At 58.3% G+C, this 27,829-nt stretch overlaps 2 protein-coding genes and 1 long non-coding RNA gene across 4 annotated transcripts; 2 read left to right on the forward strand and 1 right to left on the reverse strand.

Annotated features, from left to right (window-relative positions):
- Nucleotides 1-1,053: 1,053 nt before the first annotated feature.
- Nucleotides 1,054-14,315, reverse strand: GID4 (GID complex subunit 4 homolog). The gene is given in 8 exon segments (XM_072938542.1): nucleotides 1,054-1,763; nucleotides 3,809-3,939; nucleotides 4,544-4,645; nucleotides 6,124-6,231; nucleotides 9,091-9,150; nucleotides 13,819-14,119; nucleotides 14,121-14,207; nucleotides 14,209-14,315. Coding segments are annotated over 8 exon segments (945 nt in total). The 5' UTR covers nucleotides 14,301-14,315; the 3' UTR covers nucleotides 1,054-1,699.
- Nucleotides 13,876-27,398, forward strand: ATPAF2 (ATP synthase mitochondrial F1 complex assembly factor 2). 2 transcript variants are annotated; one of them, XM_072938543.1, is made up of 8 exons: nucleotides 13,876-13,993; nucleotides 21,276-21,320; nucleotides 21,562-21,707; nucleotides 22,739-22,836; nucleotides 24,049-24,129; nucleotides 25,145-25,257; nucleotides 25,634-25,749; nucleotides 27,139-27,398. In XM_072938543.1, the coding sequence occupies exons 3-8, from the start codon at nucleotides 21,699-21,701 to the stop codon at nucleotides 27,280-27,282; spliced, it is 561 nt and encodes a 186-aa protein (XP_072794644.1). In that variant the 5' UTR covers nucleotides 13,876-13,993; nucleotides 21,276-21,320; nucleotides 21,562-21,698; the 3' UTR covers nucleotides 27,283-27,398. The 2 variants fall into 2 exon arrangements, with proteins under 2 accessions (XP_072794644.1, XP_006213907.1); XM_006213845.4 differs by lacking the exon at nucleotides 13,876-13,993 and adding an exon at nucleotides 14,444-14,713.
- Nucleotides 19,499-21,269, forward strand: LOC140686043 (uncharacterized). Its single transcript, XR_012059472.1, has 3 exons — nucleotides 19,499-19,875; nucleotides 20,694-20,761; nucleotides 21,128-21,269. It is a non-coding gene; the product is annotated as an uncharacterized lncRNA (long non-coding RNA).
- Nucleotides 27,399-27,829: the final 431 nt, after the last annotated feature.

Below are 27,829 nucleotides of genomic sequence, written 5' to 3' on the forward strand. Positions count from 1 at the left end.
TGTCCTGCGTGGCACAGATGCAGGCGGTAGTCAGGCCCTGGGCACGAGCTGGGGTGGAAGGAAGCCGGTCCCCTGTCCCGGGACTGATGCTGCTGCAGGGCGTCTCCCCACTGCCTGGCAACCTGCTGGGTTTGACTGGAGCCAGCCAGCCTGCTGCCTTTGGGAGTTTCACAATCAGGAAAACGTTTCTCACTCATCCCTGGAGATGGACATGAATCACCTTTCCACCTTTTTTGGGCTTACCAAGTGGGCTGGCTGCACCTCTGCAGGGAGCCCAGGGCCACAGGGAGGGGATGCCCACCACCACTCTCCCCTGTGCCCTCCTTTAAGGCCTCTCCTGGCGCTTAACCTCAGGCACATACAGCACGGATGGCGATGCAGTCACTCTGGCCACCCCGGGGACCACAGGACTCCGTGCGCTCTCTCCGCCCGCAGACACGCGATCTCGCGACCTCCCTGGCTGTTAGAGCTCTCCCTCTCGGGTTGTTAAGTCTTGTAAACCACCGGCAAACGCCAGTCCCCCGAGCCCTGCCCGCAGCTGCAGGCTACAGCGGATGCCACCCTCTTGAGCTTTTTAAACATTTAAACAAAACACAGCAGCCACACGTGCACAGGCACACACGTGCGCGCACACACACACTTTGGCACGTGAGCCTCGAGCTGCCCGAGTGTTTCCGTGCTCCAGCCCCCACGACCCGATACCTCAGACCTGCTGTCTTATGAGAACGGCGGCCCCTGCGCCCGCTGGAGAAGGTCGCCACAAAGCACTGCTGTCTTGAGTAGCAAGAGGAGTTGTGCAAAAGCTAAACCGGCCTCCGGCTCCCAGGTGGAGCACACGGCCCACGCCTGCCGCACAGCCACTGCACCAGGATGGCCAGCTCCCAACTGCTGGTTGATTCAACACGCATTTACATACAGATACAGGTATAAAACTGCTAAGTCGACATTTGCTGTTTTCAATGTGAAAACGATAAAGTGTAATTCTGAATAGTTGTGCATCTGCCATAGGATCCCTATTAAAGGGACCATAAAAATTATTCTGTAATAAAAAACTCTCTTTTTTTTAAAGTTTAATATTGCCCTCAAGTTCGAAAGTTTGGAGCAAACGTGCTGAGTAGGCAGGACCGGGGACCTGGAAGCCTCAGGCTCTGTGGCCCTGACGGCAGGCCCGGGACACCTGCCAGCCGCCGGCTCGGCCCGGATGTCACAGAGCTGGCAGCGCCCAAGCCCGCCAGGCGACCAGCCTGCTCCCTGCGCAGCACTCGGGGGCACAGGGCTGGGGCTGCCTTCTCTTCAGCCACCGGCTAAGCAAGTGGGGCAGGGGCCTGGGTGGGAACCCCCGAGCGCCAAGGCCAAGGGCGCCGGGGCCGACCTGCCGGTCGGCTGGAAGCCAGGGTGGAAGAAGGAAGGGGCATTTCAGTGATACAGAAGTTAGCTGTGCAGGAAGGAAAAGTGCGTTGAAGGTAGCTTAAACACAGCTTAAGACCAAGCTGCCAGCGAGAGGGAGGAGGCTCGGAGGTGGCCCCTGCGCCGCCCGCCGCGCTCCTGGACGCCGTGGGTGGACATTCATGCTCTGATGCGAGTCTGCTCGTGAAGAAACAGGAACACACGCTCTCCTGGTTCCAGCAGCTGCACGACTCTCCTGGCAAAGCTCTTGTTCGCCAAGTGCGGCTTGCTCGGCTGTTGCTCCGAACCGCTGTCACCGGAACTCGTAGATGGGCGCGCTGTGTTCAGGGACGTGAGTCAGGTTGAGCGACTGGTACCTGCAGGAGGAGAGGCAGAGGCCTGCATGTCTGAAAAGCAACCAAGGGTGCGAGCACCTCGGTGAGCTGCAGCGCCGGCAGACCCCAGCCGGGACTGGGGCGGCGGGCCGAGCCCGGCTCCGTGCTGCACCTTTGGCTCATCCTCCTGACCTGCACCCAGAACGCGCTGCTGGAAGGAAGGCCTTGCTCCCATCCCGAGGCTGTGAGTCTGCCCGAGAAGACGAGGGGCTGCTGGCTCCGGCCGCCCGCCCTCCACCCTGCTGTTCTCGGGGCTTCCGGGTGACGCGGGCAGCTCCCAGTCCTCCCGGGGCCCAGAGACAGCCTGGGAAAGGTAACGTCACAGCAGACCCTCGACCTCAGGGGGCTCCACATGCCTTCCCCGCCTCCCCAGACACAGCGACTAGACTTCGGGACCATCACAGGGCTCTGAGGGGACCGGTGCCCAGGGGGCTCTAGCAACAATGGAGAGACTGAGGCCAGGATGCTCCCCACGTGGGGACACTCAGGGTTGACAGTGTGGGTGTCAGCTCTCCCCTGCTCGTGCACAGGGAAAAGCAGTTTCTCTCACCCAAAACAATCATCATCAAGAAAGGATTATGCATTAGCCACCGGAAGACGGCCCTTCACACCCACAGGGCCTCTACTCTGAGCCTCCTACAACCACAACGATGTGGGAAGTGCCAGGCAGATGTGGACAAACGGGAGAAACCAAGACCCTTGCGCATCATTGGTGGGAAGGTACAAAGGTGCAGCTGCTGTGGAGAAGGGCTCCTGACAAAGCCAAATACGGAACTGCCCCGTGACCCAGCGACTTCCCCCTAGGAGTCGGAAAAAGGCACTTAAACACCCCCATGTTGGCAGCAGTGTTGTTCACGGCGGCCGCGAGGCGGGAGCCCCCTGCGTGCCAGTTACCAACGATGATGGTGACAGCAAAGCAGCTCCACCCGACCTGGCAGGAAACACCTCAGCAATGAAGACAAAGCACCATGAACTGACACAACGTTGCAAACTGACTACACTTCAGTAAAAACACGCACACATATGCCACAAAAACTAAAAATTAGAAAAACCAACCAATCAACCAAAACAAAGTACTCACAGCCGCCACAACACGGGGCCTGCAAAGCACGACGCTCCCTGGGAGACGCAGGCCCGGAACCACGAGGCACGCCGGGCACGGTTCCACCCACGTGAACGCCCGGAACGGACACGTCTACGCACGGGGAGGGCCAGTGGTCGCCCGGACTGGGAGGGATGAGGAGCTGGGGGACAGCTAAGGGGAACAGGGTGTCCTCCTGTGGGGACAAATGTTCTAAACCGGTGGTGACGGCTGCACAACTTTGCTAACACGAAAACCCACTGAACTACACGCTAAACGCAAGTGAATCCTGTGGTACGTGAGCATCTCAATAAAGCTGTTGTTTGAAAAACGACATGAGAAGTTTTAAAACCTCATTCGAAAACCAAGCCGTTATTGAAACCTTAGTAAGCGCGGGTCTCAGAGAAGCTGGGGCTGCCCTTTGCTCCCGCTGACCAGGAAAACTGAGTCAGCCCCGGCGGCGGCCCTCACAAGCCACCACGGGGTGAAGACGCTGTAAGAAAGTGTCCCTGCGCTCTGAGAGGAAGTCAGGCGTTGACGGTAGGACCCCCTGCAGGTATGACTCGGGCTCACACAGCAGCGAGGGGCCAGGAGAGTCCCCAGAGGGCCAATACCAGCCCACAGAAGGCACACAGAGGACCAGGGACTCCGGACCCTCGGTCACCTGGCCGCAGTCAGGTGGCCACAAGATTAAAAAGGCTGCTGACGGCAAAGTTCCCACTGTCCCCTGAGGGATCTTAAAATTTGGGCAGAATAAACACAGAACCAGCGAGATTGAGATGAACGTAGCAGAAAATATTTGCTGCTGCAAAGTGTTTTGCGATGAGCTCCTTTACCCAGGACTTCATTCTGTCACCTCGCCTGCTCTGCAGTGTGGACAGGAGTGACTCTCATGCAAGCCACCAAGAGGCCTCCTCCAGAAGCAGGGGCCGGGGCGGGCTCTTACCACTCGGAGCTCCTGTGGTAATAGTAGCCCTCGATGGAGGCCGCCGACTTCTGGAAGCAGATGTAGTAGAAGCCGGCGAAGGAGGCACCGCTGATGTCTTTGATCGTGTGGTCGGGAACCAGGAACTGCTCCTGCAGGCAGACGGGGGTCAGGAGCTGCAGGCTGCTCCAAGGCCCCACATCGCGGGGTCTGCCTGGACCTAATGGGGGCGCGACCCCTGCGCTTCAGCCCTGCCTGTGCTCACGCTCTGGTGCCGCTACTGAGTTCAGACTCCCACGCTCTGAGCCCGCCAGGCCTGTCAGCAGCCAGTAGGAGGCGCCGAGGCCTCGCTTCCCTCTCCCAGAGCCCAGGGAAGGATGGCCGGAGCAGCACCTTCTGCCCGACCCCGGGAACCATCACCGGGTTCCCAGTCACCCCGAGAGCCGAGGGTCACTTCTGCTGGCCAGGGGTGAGGCCAGTAGAGGGCAGGGGAGACCCCAGCAGCAGTCAGAACGGTGCTACCTTGATCAGAACTCACCTGTGGTGGAGCCGGCCCTCCCGGGGGGCGAGGTCAGGGACCCCAGGAGGCCCACAAGGGCGTCACCCTGAGAGATTCCTGAGACCAAACAACTCTCCTTCCCTTCCCCAACCTCTGAAACTGCAGTTTTTACCATTAACTTTAAAGTAGAAGCTCACGGGGCCCTTCTTTTAGCGGGTTTGGTTGGCAGAGCTCCCAGGGAGCCCGCCGGGGCCTACCTTCCACCTCATGAAGACGTAATCCCCGTTCTTCAGCGCCTCGTAGTCAAAGTCATCTGAATTAAATGACTTTGCATACTGATAAAAGGCCAGAAACTTGCCCTGAAAACAGAAAACAGAGAATGAGGACCATGGACGGGGGTGTCCAGCTCCGGGTCCCACGCCTGCCCAGGGGACGCCCGGGGAAAGGCCGCAGGATGGGAGTGGCTGCGGTGGGGGCCTCTGCTCAGGCACCGTCCCTGGGCAGACAAAGCGGGGCGGCCGGTGAGGGGGTGTCCGAGTGGGCAGTGCTGAAGGCTCATTGGGGCCGGAGGGGAGCGGTAAAGCAGGCCCGGACACGGCACTGAGGCGCGTGGCCACGAGTGGAGCAGCGACCAGAAAAGGCTGCTAGGGAGCTGCACCGTACGGGCGTGTGTTTGTTTTTAAAAAAGGACTTGTATCCGAAGACGTTTAGGAAAAGGTTAACACCTGTTGTGGTTTCAGGTGTTTGTCATTATAGGTGGTTTTATTCCCCTCCTGCTTTAATTTTCTCAAACATTTAAAACTCAGCATGGGCGCACAGCGGGAAGCTCCGGGCTGTGGAGCGGTGGGAGGAAAGCGCCTCGGCCCAGCGGCCGGGCCCAGGGGGGCCGCCTCAGTCTCTCTCTCACTCAAAAGAGTTCAGTCCAGCCTAAGAAGGCTGGAGGCCGGCTGTTTCCAGTGAGAGTCGGTGGAAAATTAAAGGCTGCATTCCAGGTACTTCCTCTGCCACCAATTCCGCCTCAAACGGGTTTTCACTGGCCCCACAGACCCTGCTTTGCAAGACCAGGCTGGCTGGCAGACGGGCTGAGCAGGAGAGGAAGGCCCTGGGGCTCCCCCGGCTCCCCACACCTCTGGACACTGGATCCTGTTCGCTCCGTCCAGTTACCGAGCCACAGACGACTGTCTACCTTTCAGGGTCTGTTTCCTACAGTGGTCAAAGCACGTAGCTTTCCAAACACATTCTTAAAAGCTCAAGTTTAAATTCGATCATTTGATAGATGTTCCTTTCCTAACTCAAGGGAGAACTTTAGTAAGAAAGCAGCTGATCTGCAGGGAGGTCCAGTCAGACGCGGGTCAGCAGGAGCCTGGTCTCAAGGGAGCACAAACGGCTGGCTGTGAGGGCGGGGAAGGTGATCTGTTCTAGGACCTTCACTACTGACGCGTCAGGCTGCTGGGTTTGGGGCGAGCACACTGAACATCCTCAGTGCGAAACCAAAACTCTCCGTCAGCACAGCAACTAAGTCCAAGGGCTGTAAGGACAGGCTGAGAAGTGGATTCTTACACACAAGACTCGAATGGCCCCGAGCAGAGGGGCCCCAGCTGCCTCGACATGCCCACCGCTGGGTGAGCGCATGGCCCCACTCGACAGCTGGGGGTTTCAGGGGCATCCTGGCTGCACTTAAGCTGTGCTGTCAGAGTCAGGGCAGGAGCTGTATCTCCATCCTGGCCAACCCTACTGTGAGAGGCCGCCCCGGGCGGTGCAGGCTCCCACGGGCAGAGCAGAGAAGTGAGAGAGGGACAGGGGACCAGACCCGAGGGCCCAGAGCAGAGTCACTCACCCAGTGCTTCCGGTCCACATCCTCGTCCGCGTCCCACTTTCGAGTTAAGAAAGGGTGTTTTTTGCTGATTATTTCTCCTTCAAAGAAGGTCGTGAGGGTTGGATATTCCTACGGTAAAAACCCAAATTTCAACACAAGGTGTCAAAACAGTTTCCACCGTTCACAAAGGAAAAACCACCCTGGCTTTAACTTCTTCCCAAAACTGTGAAAAAATGATCACACTGCTGAGCGACCAGCCAGACCAGAGCTGGGTCCAGTAGCCGTGGATGCGGGTGGGGGGGTCTCCTGGGCTCCAAGCACTCGGCTAGAAGCAGAGAACATCCCAACACACCTGTTCTGTGTTGACGGACAAGTCATTTCTGAATATCCTCATGTACGAAGCAGACAGTAACTGTAGGTTTTACTTACCAAGGACACCCAGAGAGGCTCCCAGATCACAGCCCCGCCTCCCTTGCACCATGGCCCGGCCACCACGCCTCCAGCTGGCTCTGTCCCTGTCCCCTGTGCACCAGCCTTTGGGTTTTGGGGGTGGTGGTGGCAGAATACCTTGATATACTAGGCAAATGTTTAATTCTATCACAGGAGCCGAGACCACTCACAGCTGGGGAAACATTCTGAAACTGCACTGGGAAGCCACAACCACTGGGAAATAAAGGAGCCACCCCCTTGACCAGGTGTACGGGACCCTCCTGTCCATCTGGCCACCTGTTCATCTGCTAATGAGGCGGCACCACAGATGTGAAAACAATGAACGGAAGGAAAAGTCAACACTGTGCAAGGTTTACAGTTTCTCTGCATTTGGAAAAACCAACCACGTGGCCTCCGTGCAGCCTACCAGCCCGGGTGCTGCCCCAGGACCACAGAGGTCCACTTTCCTCTTTACCCTCTACATATGCTCCTCCTGGTTAAACAAATCTGTTCCGATGGCTTTGCCATTTCTCCCGGCTTGGCCCGCCAGGGAGCGTGGGGTCCTCCCGGGGGAGCACGGCCACTACTGCCACGACAGCAGAGGTGCCTTCTGGCCCCACCGGGCAGTCTGTCCTCATGGCAATGGGCTCTGGAACAGTACAGACTTACCATCCCCCCAGGACCGCCACCTCCTCACCCCTCTGTCGCAGGGATCCATGAACAGATACTTACATACACAGAATTAAAGAGGAGAAAAGTTCCTAGGTGGAAACCAGATTTTAAAGGTATAAACTAAATCATACTGATCTGTTTTAGGAAGGACTGCTATGCGGAAAAGTTCTCTGTAAGTCAGCACCTGACCTGAGATGTTAAATTAAAAGCCACATAGAGCGTGTTGCTTTCCTGAGTTTTGAACCTTCGTATTTTTTCAAGACTTCCATGAGAGACAAGAATAAAGTGATCAAGTTGTCACAAAAACTGGCTGGAGGTGGGTCTGGCTTTCCAGGAAGACCTGCCTTCTGGGGGGATTAATGTTCAACTGGCCAGCAAGGCAGAGAGACCAGCGGAACACGGCACCCCCACCTAGCAGAGCAGGGGCTGGCAGTGCCAGGAGTCGGTCAGTATGAACACCTGTGACCACCTGTGACCTGTCTCCCCCATTTCAAGCAAACCGAGCACAACCTCAGGAGCCCCCCAACCTGTTTAGGGGTGACGGGGGGCCTGGCCATGACCCCCAGCGTGGGGCCTCCACATGGATGTCCCTGTCCCTCCTCGTGGCCGGCCTGGGATCACAAAGAGGATGCTATTTGACACCCACTCCCGCACAATTCTGGGATGTAATGTCCAGAGGGCACACCAACTTCAAACACCATGCCTGTTGGTGAACATGAGGCAGGTAGGAGGCACCTGAATAGTTCGTTTTCCACACTTCTGTATCGCAACTAAGGACCAAGACCCCAGCCACTCACGTCTGCTATTTTAACAACTGTAAACGGAGGAGCAAACACAAGTGGTCACCTGTGTTTTACAACAGGTGTAAAGCCACTGAGAGACTCATCACCCTTCTCTGCATTTCATAGGCCATCGAGTGACCCCACGCTAGATCTGTTATTTAGGAAATTATCAGGAGGCCATACAACATTGTGACTGAGCCAAAAGCCCATGAATTGTATGTTTAAGTGGGTGAACTGTCAGGGACGTGAACTACTTCTCGGTAAAGGTGCTAAAAAAAGTTCTAAAAAAGATGAATTCAAAGACTCTTGCGGCTTGGGCAGGACAAAGGCGCAGGAGACGGCCGCCGCTTGCCAGCCTGGAGCGGCTGCAGTGCCACAGCGGACCCCGCTCGGCATGCGGGCGGGAGGGGCTGTGCCAGCACCGCTTCCCCTGGGAGCCAGGTGTCCAAGCCGCCTTCACCAGGGCCACAAGCTCCCGATGGAAGGGTCACAGCATCTCCGTCCGCCGTTGGCGGACTTTTCATGCTACTTAGCCATTTCCGTGAGGCTTCCTAAGACCAGAATGACCAGTTTTGGAATCAGCGCCAGCATTCCACGTTACAAACCATGCTGGTTTCCTCGTGTGTGCGCTCCGCTCAGGCAGTACCTCGTCGGCCGCGCGCAGCTCAGCCTGCTCTGTTCTCACGGTCTCGCGACCGCGAGCAAGTCCACGGTGAGAGCCCTGCATTTCACTGTCATTTTCTACCCCTGCCTGGCTGGATGTTTCTTGAGGTGGGAAGAGACAGCTTTTTGTCTCAACCACAAACTTCATTGGAAATTGTCAAACTCCTAGTGGAGAAGGAGGGAGCCAGGGGAACAGGGGAGACGGAAACGAGGGCTCCAGACTGAGGACGCTCAGTGCCTTGGTGAGCATCCAGCACGGTGACCGCTCATGGACGCTGTGCCCCTGGGGACGGAGCGGGCACTTGGAATTCCCACTTACGGACGAGGAAACTGACCAGAGAGAACCCACAGGTCACGGGGCCGGGAAGGGGCAGGGCGAGTGGGCCAGCCCTCCTCCCCACTTCAGGCTGGCCGCCGGGCCGCCTGCCAGGTGCACACTTACCTCGGTGAGGCCCTTGATCTTCAGGTAGCCACACAGGTACGAGTTCCCCGTGTCCACGTGCTGCAGGGAGATGATACACAGCCCGTCACAAACAGGAGGCGCTAGGCACGCACTGGGTGTGTCCAGCAGGTGCAGGAGCCAGGAGGTCGGCCATCCCCGCCCCTCGAGCCTGCTAGGACGAGCACACTGACCCCAGGATCCTCCAGCTCCCTCAGTGGGACACCCTGCGTGCCCTTCAGGACAGGGGCCCCCACCTCGTCTCTGCATGGCTTCCTCACGGCCCCATGGGCCGAGCAAGTCCACCCAGCCTACTCCCAGACCAGCCTGCAGCATTTCTTTGTGAACCAGGACATCAGAAAGGGCCTCTTATGAAGACTTCAGTGGTATACATATCAGTTAGGAGCCCATTTTGTAGAAGGGTGTGTGTGCCCCTGACCAGAAGAATCAGGAGCCTCCAATCAAATAAAGGGGGTGGAAGGCACGTGGGCTGTGACGCTTAGGGGCCACCAATCGCTGGCTGCTGAGACACTGCCCCACACCCACCCATCCCCCAACCTCCTCCTCCTCCTCCAGGCCGGCAGGGCCCAGATCCGCCCCGAAAGACCGGCAGCCCTGAAGGACCCAGGCAAGTGCGCACCCCAAGCCCTTGCAAGTCACAGGTTCAGGCCGATCAGACGTGTGCGCGAGCCTTCTGGGTTCCCTCCTTCTGCTCCCCGCACTGCCCAGTCCTGGGCCTCCAGCGATAAGGCACTGGAACAGCCCGAGAATGCCCAGAAGATGGCACGGGAAGATGCAAGGAACGGGCCGTTGGAAGCAATGGGCCCCCCGGCCTTCATGCTGTCGTGGGACGGATACGGTTACCGGCACCTGAACGCGCCCTCACCAGCACGTTTCCCCAGCCTGCACTGACTCATCCCAAGTGGGCAGACTTCAGATGTCCTGACGACCGGGCCCCTCACGGAGCAGCCCCGGGACGAGGCAGGAGGCAGCACGCTGGCCCCGCAGCCGCTGAGGCTCAGTGCTGAGCGAGGCCGCGTTTCAGAAGCCAGGAAAGTCTCTGGCATTTCTCAGATCTGGGGACTCAACTTCTCCAGCACACCATAAATCACATACTCAGGCGAACCTTTAAACTGTGGTGAAGCCAGCCAGCCAGCTGAGTTCAGCACCAAAGCCAGCGGGTTTCAGCGAAGTGGCCCCACCATCCAGTTGGGGACAGAGGTCTCCGCCCATACCCCGCAACGTCCTCACCTCCCAACGCTAGCCTCAGACCATCTGCGTTACAGGGCTCAGCAAAGAACGTGTGTGAAGGACTCAGAGCTCTACCCTGAGGCCTTCAGTCCCACGTGTGCAGGTCTCGCTGGACTCAGTATGGTTTGGGGTTTCACAGCTGTGGAAAGGGGATCAGGTGGCAGAGATACTTGCTAATAAGATTAAAAATCAAACCGTAAATTGGCCAACGTTTGCCAGATTATCACAGCTCAAGAGTCAGAATCCCGGCCTGGCCTCCACCCCACCACGTGTCACCCAGCTCCGCCCAAGCTGATCGTGACGACGGCTGGGGACTCAGACACACCGCGGGGCAGAGGGTTTTCAACGGACGCCGCACCAGCCCCTCCGTGAGAAGGAGGGCGAGGCAAGCACTGAGCAAGCGGGTCTTACAGAGCAGCTGTGTCCAGCAGCTGCTCTTTGGAGCACGCCTTTCACAGCAACCCGACCTTCGTTTCCGTCTTGGCTTCTTGGATGGTAGAGGAGTCACAGTAGCAAGAAAAAGACCCGGGCAGCAGCTCGTCAAGGTCTGAGGAACCCTTTAAAGTGAATTGCCAAAAAAAGAAAGTGCTCCGGAAGCACGGAAGAGATGCCCAGCGCCACGTGCCATCAGGGAAGCTCAGGCCCAAACCACCGTGAGCTACCACCTCATGCCAGCAGGACAGCTACCACCAAAAAGAGGGCCGAGGACGCGGAGAAACCAGCACCCTCACACGCTGCCAGCGGAAAAGCCTGACGGTGCAGACACTGGAAATCTGTCTGGCGGTTCCTCAGAACGGTGAGCCCTGAATTACCACGTGACCCAGGGTTCCACTCGGAGGGAGACACCCAACAGAAACGACGTATGTGTACTCCAACACTCGTAGTGAATGTTCACAGCCGCGTGATTCACAGTCGCCCAAAAGTGGAAACAACCAAATACCCGTCCCAATCAACGCATAAACAACAAGCTGTCCTACCCCCCCCCCCCCGCGCTATCAGGCAACAGTAACAAGGGATGACGCGCTGGCGCCTGCCACCATGTGGCGGAACCTGGGAACACTGGGCCCGATGGGCACTGGACACAAGGTCACACTGCTGCAGGGTTCCATCGGCAGGCAAAGTCCAGAAGAGGCAAGTCTTGGGGTAAAAGTGAGTGGCTGCCTTGGGCTGGAGGGTGTGGCAGCTAAGGGATATGGAGTTTCTCTGGGGGATGATGAAGATGTTCTAAAATTAGATCACAGTGATGGTTACACAACTGTGTGTCTGTACTAAAAACTACTGAATTGTGTACGTTGAATGGGTGGGCTGTATGCTATGCACGAATCGTATCTCAACCAAGCCGTTGTGCAAAATAGACGGAAAGCAGGAAAGAGATGGAGTCACAAAAGGCAGACGTGTTCTAGGAAGACTGAGTCCAAGGAACCAGTCCTGGCTGAAAAACCAGATGATGGGGAAGTTCACATGCTTCCGACCACCTCCACGGTGGCCAAGGTGCTCACCAGCCCAGACACAGGGCAGCACTCCTGGACGTGGCCCCGCCCCCACCACGAGACACCCACTCAAAGTGGCCTCGTGCCACCAGCCAGGTCTCTGCTCTGGGCCGCCCTGGGACGGACCAGTCATGCACCAACCCAACCCCCACAGCCAGGTGCTCACGAGGACACTGGCACCTGACAGGAATTCAGAAACAACACGCGAACGACAGAGAGTGACCTCCCTCTCTGTGACACCTGGCTACCCTGCCGTTTGTCCCCAACCCTGTCAGAAACCATCCAATTCAACGATGGGCACAAATTCAGGATCATTCCCAACATGACCCACACTGGGGATCTCACTTCTAGAATGTTATGTATGATTGGTTGTGAAAAAAAAAAAAAAGCCTGTACCTTCCTACTAAATTCTCACATTTAAAGCAAAAGGGGGCTCGCCACATCAGGCATGTAACTATGAAGACTGAAAGAACTCAGCCACAGCGGTTTTCCAGTTACAGTCACTATCAAGGCTCATGATAGAAATTTAAGTTTATAGACCAAAGATACAATTAACGTGGAAATAGTTTTCCAAATCAAAATAAGGAAAAATTATTTATTTCCAAAAACCAGTAAGAAAAAAAAGGCTAATGAATGCTCAACAACGAGCAAACCTTGAAGATTTAAGATCATTAAAGGACAAAGGGCCAACCTAAGGAAAAGAGACGTCCTCTTTCTGTCCTCACACGTGGGAGCAGAAGGCAGCACATTGGACTGCAAAGCTTCTGGAAGGCCTTTTAAGGAGACAGATGTTTGGAGGGGCTTTGGGGAACCATCTAGGAAGTGGGGTATCAGGCTAAGAACCAAGGGAAAAATGGAGGGGGTCCTGAGGCAGGCCAGGGGAGCACAGAGGAGGAGCAGTTCTCTAGGAAGGGAGAGAAAAGGGAGCATTCACCACTGCACATCCCCTTTGGCTGGGAAAAGATGTCAAGTGTGTCACCATCTGCTTGAGGGGTGTGTGGTGCAGGAAAGGGCTAGGACAGGTGAAGCTGCAGTTCCGAGCCATCAAGGGCTGGCAGCAGGTTCTCAGAAATCCAGCTCAAATCGGGGGGAGGCGGGTGGACATGGGAAGGAAATACTGTATGAGAAATACAACTGGGTGAGTTAGATTTCTGGGGACAGGAGACTGGAAGGAAGCCCTGGCCGTGTAAGTGAAAGTTAAGAACATGGGAAGAAGGTCCCCTGGAGCCAGAAAGGAGGCAAACGTAGATATGGGACAGGTGGTCTGGGTAGCTGGACCGAGGAGACTGGGACTGAGCGGCTGGAGTGTGAAGAGGATGGGGTAGGCCAGGGGGTGAGGCCCAAGCCGTGCCTGGGCCAGGAAGAGACTGGGGTAGGGGGGCTGGAAGGCCAGCTCCTAACAGACAGTGAGGAGCCCACCCAGGACTGGGTGCCCGGCCTGTGGCGCAGGAGTCAGTGGTGGGCAGGGGCTCTCAGGCTCAGTGGCTCACGGAGGGAGGGGGCTGACGAAGCCCTCCCGAGGAGGAAATCCCGGAGGCGGCCGCGGCCCCAGGGCCTGAGGCTTTCTGGGAGCCAGGAGAGGGTTGGGGGCAGGAGGCACGTCTCAAGCCTGGGAGGGTCCCGAGTCAGGAGAAACCAGTGGGAGAGAGCTTCAGGGTCCAGTAGGGCCGGAGGGAGGGCTGGTCCTGGGCGATAGGCCACAGGGAGGAAGGATCCAGGTCTGAGGAGGCCGGTCACGGGGGCTTCCGGACACCAGCGGTCGGTGGCCGGCTTGGGCCCCAGGGGCTGGGGTGCTCCAAGAAGGGGCAGGCCCGGGGGCGGGCAGGTCGTGGGGAGGCCGGCGGCAGGCCCGCGGCAAGGCCTGACCGCGGCCTCGGGCTCGAGGAGTCGGCGGCGCGGCGCGGCGCGGCCCGGCCCGTGGGCGCCGCGAGAGGCCCGGCCGCCCCGCCCCCGGCCCCCGGCCCCGACCGAGACCCCGGCCGGCGCTCACCTGCAGCACCACCTCCACGTCGTACGAGTTCCCCTTGCTCTTCTGGTGGCCGCGGAACTTGGAGCCGCTGTAGAGCAGGCTGGTGGCCACGCCGGGCTGCTGGGTGTTGATGGGCGGCGGCGGGATGAGCGAGGCGGCGGACGCGGCCGAGGCACCGGCCGGCGGGGGACACTCGGTGCGGACCGGCATCGCGGGGTCCCCGGGAGCCAGGGCTGGGGGAGGGGGAGGAACCGCCGCCGCCGCGTGGGAGCCAAGGAGGGCGGCCGGGGCGGAGGCCGGCGCGCGCGTGGGGCGGGAGGGGTCCACCCGCCCGCCGCCTGCGGACCAGGCGCTCCGGCCGCCACCGGGACCCCGGGACCTGCGAGCGGGGCCTCCGGGTCCTGAGCGAGCCCCCTCCCCGCCTGCGCTCGCACACACACCCCTTCCGATTGGCTCGGGCGCGCCGCGGGGCGGGAGCAGGCTGGCGCGGCGCTTCCGCCCATTGGCCGGCGGAGACAGCACGTGGCGGGCGCCTGGCCCTCTGGGACTTGTAGTCTTCGTCCCGAGGCGCGGCGCGGGGGCGGGGCCCGGGCGTTTGTGACGCTGATTGGCTGCGGCGTGCGAGGGGCGCGGGTGACGGCGCGCCGTGAGTGTTTCGCGCAACATGGCGGCGCCCAGGGAGGCTGAGGACGCCGGCGGCCGGTGAGACGCTGCGTGCGGCCCCCATATCCTGTGTTTCCCGCGCTCAGCTCTCACGCGGTTGTCCTCCCAGGCCCCCGCGCGATGTGGAGGAGCTGCCTCCGGCTGCGGGACGCAGGGCGCCGCCTTCTGAACCGGCCCCGGGGCAGTTTCACCGCTTCCGAGGGGTCGGGGCCGAGCCCCTCGACCCCTGCCCGGGCCTACGCGCCCCCGGCAGGTGAGGGAGGCCAAGGCCGAACCGGGCGGAGGGGTCGGCCGTGCAGGGTGGCGGTGGCTGAGACAGGTCGCAGATCAGAAGGGAAGCCCCCGAAAGGGCAGGGACCGCCGCAGGGCACAGTCAAGTGTCATTTGTCACGTGCGGCTTTCTTCAGTTCTGTAAGGAAGTTAGATGTCATCCTTGCTTTCGGGCAAGGAAATTCGGGTTCTGGACCAGGATTGCGCCAAGGTCAAAGAGCAGACTTGGAGAGGTTTGTGAGGTTCGTGCCCCTTCCTCCACTTCTGACTCTGATGAGGCATAGAAGAAGGTAGTGGCTTTTTCATGAAAGCCTCATCAGAGATGACAGTGGGAGTGACTCCCTGAGTGAAGAGTAGTAACACTCGCCTTCCATTCAATTGGTGTATCCGCTGAGGGCAGGAGGCACCGTGATCTTGGAGACACACATGGCTTCCACCCAGGTGATGTCCACTGTCCAGTGAAGAAGCTTATACTATCCGATTAAACAATAACCTATAATATCCTGTGATCAGAGGTGTACAGAGGAGCGCTTACTCCCATCTTGGGGGTGTTGAGCGTCTAGAAAAGTCTTGGGTGACAGGATGTTTGGGCTGAGTCTTGACAGATGAGTCACAGTTCAGAGTAGAGGAGGAGGAAGAGTGTTGGCAGCTGGAACACACTGAGGTGATAGCAGGTATGAGGAACCTTGCTGTGACACTGCCTGCGTTAGGAAATCTGGAACTTCACAGGTGGTTTGGCGCTGGGGCAGAAGCACAAACCTGGGGTCTGATGCTGGCCAAACAGGCACTGTGTGATCTTGGCACGTGACTGCTTCCTTCGGCCCTGATTTTCCTCTGTGTTGAAGGACTAGGCTGCCTTTGAGGCAAGTTCCATGATTTTATGCAAATGGAGAAGGGGGCTGGATGCAGCAGGGGAGGTTTCCCATGCCAGGGCCAGGCAGAGGGCCTGGAGGTCCACGAGGAGCCAGGAAGGAGGATGAAAGAGGGGCACCTGTGAGGCTGTGACTCATAGTAGGAGGTGTACGTATTTTCTGGTTCCAGGCACACATCTCCTAAAACCCTTGTCATTTACGAAGAGGTAAAGTCACGGGAGAACCTTTTGTTAAAATATTTGGTCTTTGTCCTGAAATAGCTCCAGAATGAAAGATGAAAGATGCCTCTTATTACTCATAACAGCCCATTTCAGCCACACCTGAGTTTGTGTTAATGAGATGACTTTTGCCAGGGGAATCAACCACAGGGGTTGGAACTTTCAGCCCAAGCCCCTGACCTCTGGGGAGGGTAGACGGGCTGGAGATTGACTTGATCACTAATTACCTATGATTTAATTGATTGTTTCTGTGTAATGAGGCCTCCATAAAATCCCTGAACTACAGAGTTGGGAGAATGTCTAGGTTGGTGAGCACATGGAGCTGCGGGGAGGGTGGTGTGCCCGGAGAGAGCATGGAAACTCTCTTTCCTCCCTGCCTTGCCCCACGTGTCTCTTCCATCTGGCTGTTCCTGAGTTGTATCCTTTTATGATAAGCTGGTAGTCTGGTAAGTAAACTGTTATTCGTGAGTTCTGTGAACTGCTGTAGCAAATTAATCCTGTAGGAAATTAGGCTTGTCGGACTGAGCCCTTAACCTGTGGGATTCAACACTGTCTCCAGGTGGACAGCGTCAGAATTGAGTTGATTGTAGGACACCCAGCTGGTGGAGTTGATGGGTGGGGAACCCCCCCCACATTTGGAGTGTAGTGTCTGTGTGATGGATTGAGTGTTGTTTGTCCTTTATGATGCCCTGGGGAGGCACATATGAGTGAAGGGGACACAGTCAGGAATTCCCTTAAGTTGGCACAAGCAGAAGGTTCGTTTAGGTTGGTGGATGCCACTCCCCACTGTGGTGGCTCTGATCTGCCCCGTTCCTTTCTACTGCAGACATTTTAGCTTAGGCTGGTGGTAGCCACATATGGAGGGAAGTGAGGATGGGCAGAAGAGTGGAGAGCCATGGGCGCGTGGTGCACCCCGGCCTTGAGTCTCTGCGAAGACTTTTATGGTCTGAGCGGCTGTGAGTTTTGGAGGAGGGGGAGGTTAAACCCAAGTGTGCCTTCTCCATGAAGACTTGGAGAGTCAAGCAGGTTGAACTTGGCTCCTTAGGAGTGGCTATGACATTGAAGGTTGTCAGAGGTGAGGAGGAGGTTAGAAGAGAGTCACCAGGTGTGGAGATGGTGCCAGGTGGCCAGGATGGCAGTCCAGCTCTGTACCCACTCTCAGAGCCGTCAGCTGTGTAGAGGGGAAGGTTCTAGAGGCTGCCTGTCCGGTGAGGACAGCACCCAGTGAGGTCCAGGCTGGTAGCCTCCTCTGTTTGCAAGTGTCTGTCGCCTGGACAGGTCATGTAGCTTCTCGTCTCTGCCCGTCTTCAGGCAGCGCTTATGCTAGGGCAAGGGAGATGCTGCAGGTGAGGAGCCCAGCCTGCCATCTGCCTTTGTGAATAGTTTTTGGAACACAGCTCTGCTTGGTCATTGACACACGTCCAGGGCTGCTGTCACCACGGCACAGAGCTGGCTGGTGGCAGCAGGGACCAACCAGATGGCCTGCAAAGCCTAAAATAAAATACTTGGTCTGGCTCTCCGCAGAGCGTCCCGACCCCTGCTCGGGGTGCTCGAGCAGTTCAGAAGGAGGTGTGTCTGGTCGTTTAGCCCGCCTGTGTTCTTTGCCGCAGCAGACACATTTGGCCTGGAGAATTTTTTAGCAGCTTTGTTGAGTTATGGTTTACTTACAATTCACTCTTTGAAGCATACAGTTCAGTGGTGTTTAGTATACTTGCAGGGTTGTGCAGCCGTCAGTTCTAGAAGACTTTGGTCACCCCACAGGAATCCCCGTGCCCTTTAACTGTCACCCTCCGAGTACCCCCCAGCCTCCCCAGCCCTAGACAACCACTACTTTGTTTTCTGTCTCTGTAGATTTCCCTAGTTTGGACATTTCCTATAAATAGAATGTGGTCTTGGGGCTGACTTTCTTTCACCTAGCTTTTCAGGCTTTACCCCAGTGGTGGCATATATTGCTGCTCCGTTCTTTTTCATAGGTGACTAATACTCCATTGTGTGGATGCACCACATTTCACTTACCCATTCATCCATCAATGAACCTTTGGGTGGTCTTCATGTTTCGGCCATTCTGAATGCTGCCGTAAACACTTGAGGACAGGTTTTTATGTGGGTGTATTTTTTCATTTCTCACAGATCGCACGAAAGAGTAGAATGCTGGATCACACGGTTACTGGCTCTCTGAGGGACTGCCACACTGCTTTCCAGGGTGGCTGCACCATCTCACACTTCCCCCAGCAAGGCACAAAGGTCCTGATTTCCCCGGATGTGTCTTTGTGATGACAGCCATCCTACTGCATGTGCGGTGGTGTCTCCTGGTTTTGGTGTGCATTTCCGTGATGACGAATGGTGTCCAGCATTTTCTCATGTGCTGTTTGGATATTTGTGCATTTTCTCTGGAGCAGTGTCTGTTCGGATCCTTTGACCGCTTCTCCGATAGGCTGTCTTTTTATTCCTGAGTTGCAAGAGTTCTTGGTGTAGTCGGTCGGAGGAGTTTTTATCCTTGGAAACGGTTGGTCTGAGCCGCCCCAGGTTTGTGCGGAGGGATGCCCTGAGTCGGGATGTAGCTTGCAGGCCGGAGGCCCGCCAGGTGGCGCTGTTGAAAAGGAGAAGGCGCTTCCTCTGCCCGGTGCTCTCTAGAGGTTGCAGCTCTGGGGTTCTCAGTCCTTGCAAAGCAGAGGCCAGCCCGAAAACTGAGGCTGGTGGAAGGGTCCCTCACTGGTCCGGGAGGCCTGGGGCAGGAGGAGGAGCGGGGGAGTGAGAGAAAACTGTCGGTTTCTGTGTATGGATTGAGGCAACCTCGCAGGAAAAAGGACCCAGTGGACCCAGAGGACACTTCGGTCCTCTTCACTTGAGCAGGTTTTCGATGTTCTCTGCTTTCACAGCCTGTTTTCTTCTGGCCAGCTTTTAAAATTCAGTGCTTTTTCACGAACCCATTTCTCTGTATCCACAGAGTCCTTAAAACTGTCACTTAGAAAGCAGCAAGTGTGTTTTTGCCACGGAAACAGATGTTCTGTCAAGGGGGTGCTTGAGCTCAGAGCAGACTCGAGTTCTGGGGGACTGCTCCGCGCTCACGAGGGTCCTGGTGGTCTCGTGACGTGTCTTCTGTGACCCAGGACCTTTGAGGGTCCAGGCAAAACCCGTCTGTCCTGATATTTTTGGAAACACTGAATGAACTTTCCAGGTCCTGTTCTGGTTGCCTTCGTGAGCCCCTGGCCCGGCTCCCTCTGCCCCTTGCTGGGGCCCCTGGGCCGCTCTGATATCCTCTGCGGGAGCTGCCTTTCCAGCTCTCTGGAACCCTGCTGCCCTGAGGCCGGCAGCCCCCTGTAAGCGGTTCCTTCTGCTGGAAGGGGCACACGCTCCCTTCTGAAGCCGCAGGTACAGTTCAGCCCCTCCTGCAGGGCTCAGGTGACCCGGTGCCTGGAGGCCTTCCTTTGGCCCAGGCGAGAGGGGGCTGCCCTGGGGCGTGTCTAAAGCAGTCCTTGCACTTTGGCCATCCTGGTCACTTTATCGTGTGCTGGTCCGTCGTCCCCCCAGGCAGCAGGTGTCTCGAGGGCAGGGGCAGCTTTGAGGAGATCAGCACCATCAGGTTTGTGCCAGGACAGAAGAGCGCCATCGAACAGCAGAGCCTAAAAACCACCTGCACGCGGGCCTGCTTGGCCGCCCTTCTGTCCTCAGGTGCGGAGGTGGGCCTGGCCGGGCGGCGGCGCAGGGCCGAGGGCAGGGAGGCTTCTCTGGGGGGAACCGCGCCGCCCTGGCGGCTTTGGGAGGTCCTGCCTGTGCTGCCCAAGGCCCCACCTCCCAGGTCCGTGTCGCGCCGGGTGCTGGAAGGCTCTCCGCTGGCACTGCTGCCGCAGGGGCGGCTCCTTCCCACGGTGTGAGTCAGAGCTTCAGATCCCCTCCCACTTCCTGCCTTTCTGGCTCTGGAGGTAACTGCACAGGCTGGCCGCCTCCATCCAGGCCTCCAGACAGACAGGGGCCTCCAGCCGCGTGTCTTACCTGCCACCTGCGTGGACCGCGATGGCATGCTGAGGTGGGACACTTAAGGGCAGCAGGGCCGGGTAAGCCTCCTATTTTGGTGTCGGATGTTTGAGAAAATCACCATTATGGTCTCACACAGAGGTGGTAAATTCTGCTGTGGTTGTAACTGCGTCGTCTCAGTGGTCAGATCAGATCCCCTTTAAAAATAAATTTTGGCTCCACGAAGATGGGGATTTTTGTCTGCTTTGTTCACTGTTTTGCCCCAAGTACCTGGGCCAGCACTTGCCACATAGTAGGCACACGAGTTTTTTTGTGGGAAAATAGTTTGAGCCTTAGTTTAGTACGTGCAATCGTGGAGATGTAATTGTGGCCTCTTTGTGCGAGTGTTAATGATAGCAGATGAGGTACATGAAGAACCTGAGGTTGGAAAACACAAGAATACATGTTTGGAGTAAGACCAGATACCCTGTCTCCATGACACCACTGTCCCCCCCCCCCACGCAAACCAAGTTCCCCTGATTTTCGTAGTCTAGTTGAATTAATAAACTTTTAAGTTTGATCTTTTGTATGTGTGTTAAAAGAAACCAAAAAGCATTAAAAACCATTAAAAACTCTTCCTTCGTCGTGTGCTGCGTCGTTACTTCCAATAAGTGACTTTCGTCAGGGATGCTGAAGGTGTTTAGTGCCCAGTGAATACGGGCAGGGACAGGCGAAGGCAGAAAGGAGGTTCGCGTTTCTCTTGGGTGGTGGAGGCTGGTTTAGGCTTTGTAGCTTCCTGGATGTGCCCAATTGGAGGAATCTGCACACTTCCGTATGAGGCACGCTTGGTTTTTAATCCCTCCAGGTAAGAGGGGGAGTGTGGTTAGTGCTCACGTGTGATTGTACTTGTTGTTTTCAGAAGAAAACACAGGACCCCAGTTTCTCCCTTTTTGAAAGGAAACGTTTGAAGTGTCTGTTGATACGCAGGTGAGCTGGTTAGTCAGGGTAATTAACTGGATGGGGGGGTAGGAGATGCTCTTGGGATCTCTCCTTACTGCGTGTGCACCGTCCACGTGGACACACATGGACACACGCACGCACACGCTAGCTTTCCACACGAGCCTTTGAGCTGCCGGATTCCTGCCCGGGGTGGGTCTCTGGTGCTGTCCCACTCAGACGCTAGACTGGAGCACGCAGCGGGTCGCGGGGGACGTGCTGAGAAGTTGAGGCAGGAAGTGTCAGGTGGTCAGTCTGCAGCTTCGTGATGCTGTGTGGTCCCTGTTGCTGGGCTTGGGGGCCGGCGGGACCTGTTGCTCTGTCGTCCCTGGACAGTGAATGGTTCCTCCCCTTTAGTCAGAAGCCATGGAGTGGGACGGACCTTGAACGGCGATGTGGAAATCCGTCAGTCAGCATTAGCAGCAGTGATCCAGGCTGCTCTCGTCACTTCCTGGGCTGTTGCCGCAGTATTGTAAACTGGCTTTTTGAAAAATCTTTCCAACAGAGAGGAAGAGGTTTTATCAGAACGTCAGCATCGCACAGGGTGAAGGTGAGTGTCTGAAATTCTGACCATTTCTCTTTCTGTGTTCTTCTGTGAACGGGTGGGAACATTTCTGGTCTCCGCCAGTTCCTCGGTGAGCTTCCCCTTCGCGCATCTGCCGGCTGTGGTTCTGGAAGCCCACGGTGAAGGGACTCGGCGCCTTGTCTGTACCGGTTCAAGTAATTAAGTATAGCAATGGTCACTCGATTCCACTAACAACCCCTGACAGGTTTTCGTCTGATCTTTCAAGGTGGCTTTGAGATCAACCTAGACCACAGGAAGCTGCGAACTCCCGGAGCCAAGATCTTCACTGTCCCCAGCGAGGCCCTCGCCGTGGCAGTGGCCACCGAGTGGGACTCCCAGCAGGACACCATCAGGCCCTACACCATGCACCTGGTAACAAAGCCAGCACCCTGCAGAAACCGAGGCCCCTTTCCCAACTCGGATCCGGCCCCCAGGTTGGGGTTCCAGGCACACCGCCCTCTGGCCTGACTCCTCCCAGGCCCCGGACATGTCTCCCGCTGCCCCACTCTCCTCCTGTGTCCCAGCAGCTCTCACGCGCTCTGTGGTTGTGGTTGTGTTACTGCGGTGGCTGTCTGCCCCCTCCCAGCCCAGAGCCCGCCCCTGGCCTGGGGTTCGGCGCAGATCTGTGGCCATGGGGGCCGCTCGCCATGGAGCCAGCCCCTGGTCCACACGCAGGCAGCTCACTGAGCGAGGTGCTCCAAGAGCGGGCAGGGAAGGGGTCACTAAACTGGGGCCCCGGCTCTGCAGCTTCCAAGTGGTAACCTTGGGGAAGTTGCTGCCCCTTCTCAGCCAGGGCTCCCCACCGTGAAAGGTGGGCAGTGGTCCCCACACAGGCCGGCTCTCCATCAGCTCGGCCGGGACACGCAGACTAGGCGGGCTTCCTCAGCCCCTCCCTGGCCCGCGCGGCCTCTCCCCAGCCTCTGATGACGTGCGGTCTTTGTCAGAGGAGCTGCAGACAGCAAGGCACAGCTGGGGAACCAGTCTGGCCCCTGGAGTGGCTGGTTCATCCCCCTGCTCCCTGAGGGATCGGGGAGTCGGCTGCTCAGATGTAAGTTCCAGTGGTGTCTCCACGCTCATTTTCTGAACTTGACCTCTGTGAGCCTGGGTTCTACATTCTGAATGTTACGATAACAGTACCTCCTGGAAAGGGTTGTTGCAAGGCTGGAGTTAAATGTGCAGAGCCTGGTGGTGGAGGGCCTGAGACCTCGGGGGTCTCACTGATCCTGGGGCTGGCGAGTCGGTGCCAGGAGGCCCTGTAGCCCTGAGTCTGGCACGGAGCCTGGTGCAGGGGGACCGAGCGGTTCCTGCCGCTGGGCCCTGGCTGTGCTGTGCAGCGAGCGTCCTCGGGATGCAGTGCTTCTGCCTGATCAGTGGTGCTGACTGGCCCTCTGCCTCTGATGTAGACCACGCTGTGCAACACGGCTCTGGACAACCCAACCCAGCGAGACAAGGACCAGCTGATTCGGGCGGCTGTCAAGTTCCTGGACACGGACACCATCTGGTAATGGCCATACGGGCGCCTCCCAGGGGCCTGAGTGAGTCCGTTGGGCTGTCTGCTCCCTCTGTCCAAGCGTTCTCTCCTCCGCACCTAGCTGCTCTGCAGATCCTGGAAGGGAGGGCTCACGGGCAGCACTGGTGCCAGGGCCCCAGGCCTCCTCTTCCACAGCACGGCCCCTGACAGGTCCAGGCTCCGGGGTCATGTGCCTTGCCCAGTGGGGCCTCTGACCCTGGACTCCTGTCCCCGCACGTTGTCACACAGACGTCCTGCTCACCACTTGTCAGCTGGATGCAGGTGGTCCCCTGCTATATTCAGGAGCTGGCCTGCTCCACTTAGGGAGCCCCGCCTCGCACCTGTGTTCTTTAGCTGCTGGGTCAGTGACGTGGCTGAGCAGTTCCATGTCTGCTGCCCGAATGCTCTAGGTCCTCTCACGGGTGCCCTGACAGCAGCACTGGGGCCAAGGGGGCACAGATGCTCCTGGCAAGTCTGTCCCGTTTGTGTCAGGGACCACTTGGTTGCCGGGCACAGCCTGTTCAGCCCAGCTCAGGGAAAGGGGGGGGTCTCTTGGAAGCTGTCCTGGATCTCTGACAGTGGTTAAATTTGAGCGTCTCCCTCTGCCCTGGGGGCCCTCATCCCTGGGCAGCCCGACCCCCAGCACAGTCGTGACCCCTCATCCCACTTCTGCTCGCACCAGACGGGCCTTCCCAGTGCCCACTGGGTCCGCATCCCAGGAAGCCTTGCAGCCCAGCTCCCCGTGGCTGACCCCGTCTCGTCTCCTGGTCAGAACGATGGCTCAGCCTGCCTCGGGGCGTCAGGCACCCGCATCTGTGGTGGGGAGGCAGGTGGGCTCAGGAGGTGCAGGCAGGCAAGGTGGTTCGTGGCCGGGCGCGACCTCTTGCGGGGCGGCCCCAGGGCCATGCCGGCGTTGGGCCTGGTGCCGCATCCTGGCCTGTGCACAGCTGGACAGTGCGTCTCAAACTCAGGCTCCAAAGCCCCAGGCAGAACTGGTCTCCACCCAGAGGGCAGGTTCCATAAGTCCTGCTGGGCTGAAGGTGGGCCTCCCCACAGGCCCCAGGCCCCCAGGCCAGACCTGAAGACCCACTGCTTGGTGGGGTGGGGTGCAGCGGCTCTGCACTGCTGCCTCCGCGGGCTTCCCGACTGTCCCTGGGAAGGGATTGTGCTTCTGTGTGAATGAAGGTGACTTTGCTGCATCAGCTACAGGGTGGAGGAGCCGGAGGCGCTGGCGGAGCTGCAGAGGCGCGAGTGGGACCCGGTGGCAGAGTGGGCCGAGAGGAGGTAGGACAGCGGGGCGGGCACCGCACCCCAGCCTGGTTCAGTCCGTGTCATTCCAGGGGGTCGGGAAGGGCTCCCAGCATGTGCCGCCTTGACCAGGGCCCTCCGTCAGCGTAGGTGGACTGGTTTTCCCCTGTACACACCTCCTGAGCGTCCACGACGTGTCGGTGTCCTCGGGCTTGTAGTGACAGGCAAGCCCTGCACTGCAGGGTCGGATAAAACCCAAGGACTGGAGGCTGCGACGTCCCCTCGGAGTCCGGTGCGATAAATCGGTAGTTCAGCTGCCTGGAGGTCTTTGCTGTGGTGCAGAATCGTCAGCTTGGTGGCAGCTGAGATTTCTCGTCTTCATGTTTTACAGAAAGATGAGGCCACTTCCAGCGTTCCGTTTGATCTATTAGAAATTTCAGGGAGAATACTCTAAACCGATGGGAAAAACCAGTGATATATGAAAGGAAATTACAAAACCTGCTCTTATTCCATTATGTTTTTCCTGCATTTATGCAGTTATGATGGTTCTTAAAAATGTATCGCTCTCAAAGCCGGCTCCCGTCCCGGACCAGACAGCGCCTCGTGTGCGGTAGAGCCTTGGTAACACGTGACAGTGACTAATAGGCACGGGACAGTGCAGACAGTCTTGTAAAGAAAACAGTATCTTAAAGAAACCTTTCATGGCTCAAACGTGGAACACTTTCTTAAAAGGTTTAAAAAGCAGGTAGCCCTCGGTGTTGCTGAACATTCAGGCAAATAGGTTGGAGTCTCAGGCAGCAGCTACAGGTGACCCTGTTCCTGACTTGCCAGCCTGCCTTCATCCAGGCCTTTCTTGTCTGGCTTTGCTCTCCGGGGAAAGGAAACTACGAGGTCGGGAGGCCACTGACTACATGGGCAGTTCCCAGAATCCCCGAGACTGGCCCCTGGGCCACGTGCCCTGCAGGGCACACGTGTGCTCAGCGGGTTGGGGCTTTGCCTCCGGGCAAAAGCTGCTGCCCAGCAGGACTGCACTCATGGCCTCTTCTCTCAGGTACAGCGTGGAGATTGGCTCCTCTACCAGCATCCTGGGGCCCAGCATCCCAGCCCGGACTCGGGAGGTGCTGGCCAGCCACCTGGCCTCTTACAGCATGTGGGCCCTGCAGGGTATGTGGTGCTGCCTGTGGGCCGGGGAGGGCGTGCAGACGGGCAAGGCTGTGCGGGACCCGGGGTGGGGGGGCAGGGGCTTGTAATGCCAGCCTCTCACCCAGTTTGCGGGCTCCGCGGGCTCACTCCCTCCCGGGAGGACGTAGTGCTCTGCTGGGCCGGGATGGTGGCCGGCAGGGCGCCCACTCCAGGCAGGGGCGGAGGAGGGACCCCCACGGGGAAGCGGCTCTCTCGCTGGGAACGTGGGGAAGGACTTCTCCCTGGCCCAGGGCCCCGCACTGCACTGGGGCTCAGGGGCTCGCAGGGACGGGCCTGGCACCCGCCCTGTGTCCGCGTGGGGGGTGCTCTGGGTCTGACTCAGCTTGTGTCCCTGCAGGGATTGAGTTTGTAGTGACCCAGCTCAAGTCCATAGTGCTGACCTTGGGCCTGCTCGACCGGCACCTGACAGTGGAGCAGGCCGTGCTGCTGTCGCGCCTGGAGGAGGAGTACCAGGTGCGGGTCGGGCTCCGGGGCCGCCTCTCCCTCCCGCTCAGACTGACGGAAGTGCTTCTGAGAGCCCCGGGCCTGTGTGGCTTTCATGTTCGTTTGGAAACCAAAGTCAGAGGGCCCAGAGAGGTAGCGTCGAGTAACACTCGTGACGCCCCACTGTGTCCGCCCTCCCTCATGGCCGCGCCTCCTCTCTCCACCTGGTCAGTGTGGCTGCGGCTTCCCCATCTCACACAGGAGGACACCCAGGCTGGCTGCACCCCCAGAAGGTGCTGGAGGCGAGGTGTGGCAGTTCCAGGTGGTTTGGGTACAACTGCAGGGTGGGGTTGGGGGAGGCTAAAATGGCCCAGAGCCACGTCTGCGCTCTCAGGCTCAGCCTTCACCCCCGCCGTGCACGCAGCGCGGGTCGCTGGCTGGAGGATCGCACGGCGGCTGCTGTGTGTAGTCAAGTTCTGATTTCCTGGGCTCAGAATTAATCAGGTTTCGCTACCCTGGCATGTGCGTTTTCACTCAGCGCTGCAGTGTTTGGTGCAGCCCCCTTTTGGTCCTCCTCCAACATGTGACACACTGTCTCCTGCTCTGATAAAAGCCTTTCTGTAAGGACAGGGTTTTCCTAGTTCGTGTAGTCATCTGCTCGGAACAATGTCAGGGCAGAAACTGCTTCTCTCTGGACAGCAGAAGTGGTTGTGTGGGAGGAGGGTGACCTGTGGGGGGCGAGGGGCAGGCGGCCTGGTTCTCCTCTGGGCTCCTCTCTGGGCTGCGGGACCCAAGGCCAGCCTTCATTCTCTGAACCTCAGCGTCCATCCGCGTGAGCAGGTCTCTGAGAGGGTAAAGTGCTCTTCAGATGACACAGCACAGCTGTCCAGATGTCCTGGGCCACCCAGAAATGCAGGCAGCTTGTGTGGCATGGATCCGCCTTCCCGGGAGGGCCCTGGCCAGGGAGGAGCCCGCGGGATGGGCTGGAGTCACACTAACAGCCACACTGATGTCCAGGGTCCTCCATCTGGTTCTGGAAGGAGAGTCTGCAGCCCTGCCTGCCATGCAGACCGAGGGGCCCCTGCAGCGCCGGGCTCCCCAGCAGTCAGCTGACGTGGCCACGTGGCCCTGGTTGGTTGCTATGTCCCCATACCTGGGGGACACGTGCAGCCCAGCCTGGCCAGGCAGCTCGTGGAGGACGACGTTCTACAGGCCGCCTTGCGCCCCCTCCTCGTGGGCACGTCAGGCCCGGGGAGGGAGGTGTACATGCGGTCCGGGTGCTGCTCTGCCCACTGGCGAGTGGTCACCTGCTGCTGCCCCGCGTGTCCCTGCATTTGGGCGTGGTCGGAGCCTGCTCCCCTCGGCCCTGCTCTGGGGGTGGGGCATGGCTCCACCGTCACTGTCTTGTCCTCCCCTCAGATCCAGAGGTGGGGCAGCATCGAGTGGGCACACGACTACGAGCGGCAGGAGCTGCGGGCCCGCACAGCCGCCGGCACCCTCTTTGTCCACCTCTGCTCCGAGAGCACGACGGTCAAGCACAAGCTCCTGCAGGCCGGCGGCTGACCCTGTGGTCCCCGCACCGCGCCACCCCGACACCCTGCGGCCGGGAGCAGCTCGGGCCGAGCCCGGCACGCGTGTATGAAGGACTCTGATTTTATTAAATGGTTCTCGCAGGTAAACGTGTGGAGCCCAGTTTTTCCTCGTCTCGCCCCTCCCATTGCATCTGGGCTTCCCAAGGCCACACAGCTGGCCTCTGGGCAGGTCCTGGCGTCCCCGGCGTGGCGGGGCCCTCCTACCGGGGAAATGGTGGCCCTTGGCCCTGAGGCTTTTTATTTCCTGGTTTTTAATCAGTCTTTTCAAAGTGAGTCATTTTTGGTCCAAGCTGTTTGTATTTTTTTGCTGTTTCAGGAGAAAAGGATTTACTCTTGAAAACAGAAGATATTTGTTGTTCTGGGTTAAAAGCCTGAGTAAGGCCACCTGATGTGCACTCTTCCTGCTCAGGGAGCCACTTACTTGCAGGGCTCCAGGTGGCAGGCAGGCTCTCCTGGTGCCTGGGCCCAGGGTGGAGCGGGAGGGGTCTGTGAGTTTCAGGCGCCCAGGCTCGCAGGCC

This window comes from Vicugna pacos, chromosome 16 (assembly GCF_048564905.1).
Source record: "Vicugna pacos chromosome 16, VicPac4, whole genome shotgun sequence".
NCBI classification, from domain to species: domain Eukaryota; kingdom Metazoa; phylum Chordata; class Mammalia; order Artiodactyla; family Camelidae; genus Vicugna; species Vicugna pacos.

Excerpts from the sequence above, each read along its gene's own strand:
- ATPAF2 (XM_006213845.4), top strand. The coding sequence starts at position 14,581 with ATGTGGAGGAGCTGCCTCCGGCTGCGGGACGCAGGGCGCCGCCTTCTG. Across the intron at positions 21,321-21,561 it reads CAGCATCGCACAGGGTGAAG|GTGGCTTTGAGATCAACCTA; the intron begins GTGAGTGTCTGA and ends TGATCTTTCAAG. Across the intron at positions 25,750-27,138 it reads GCCTGGAGGAGGAGTACCAG|ATCCAGAGGTGGGGCAGCAT; the intron begins GTGCGGGTCGGG and ends TCCTCCCCTCAG.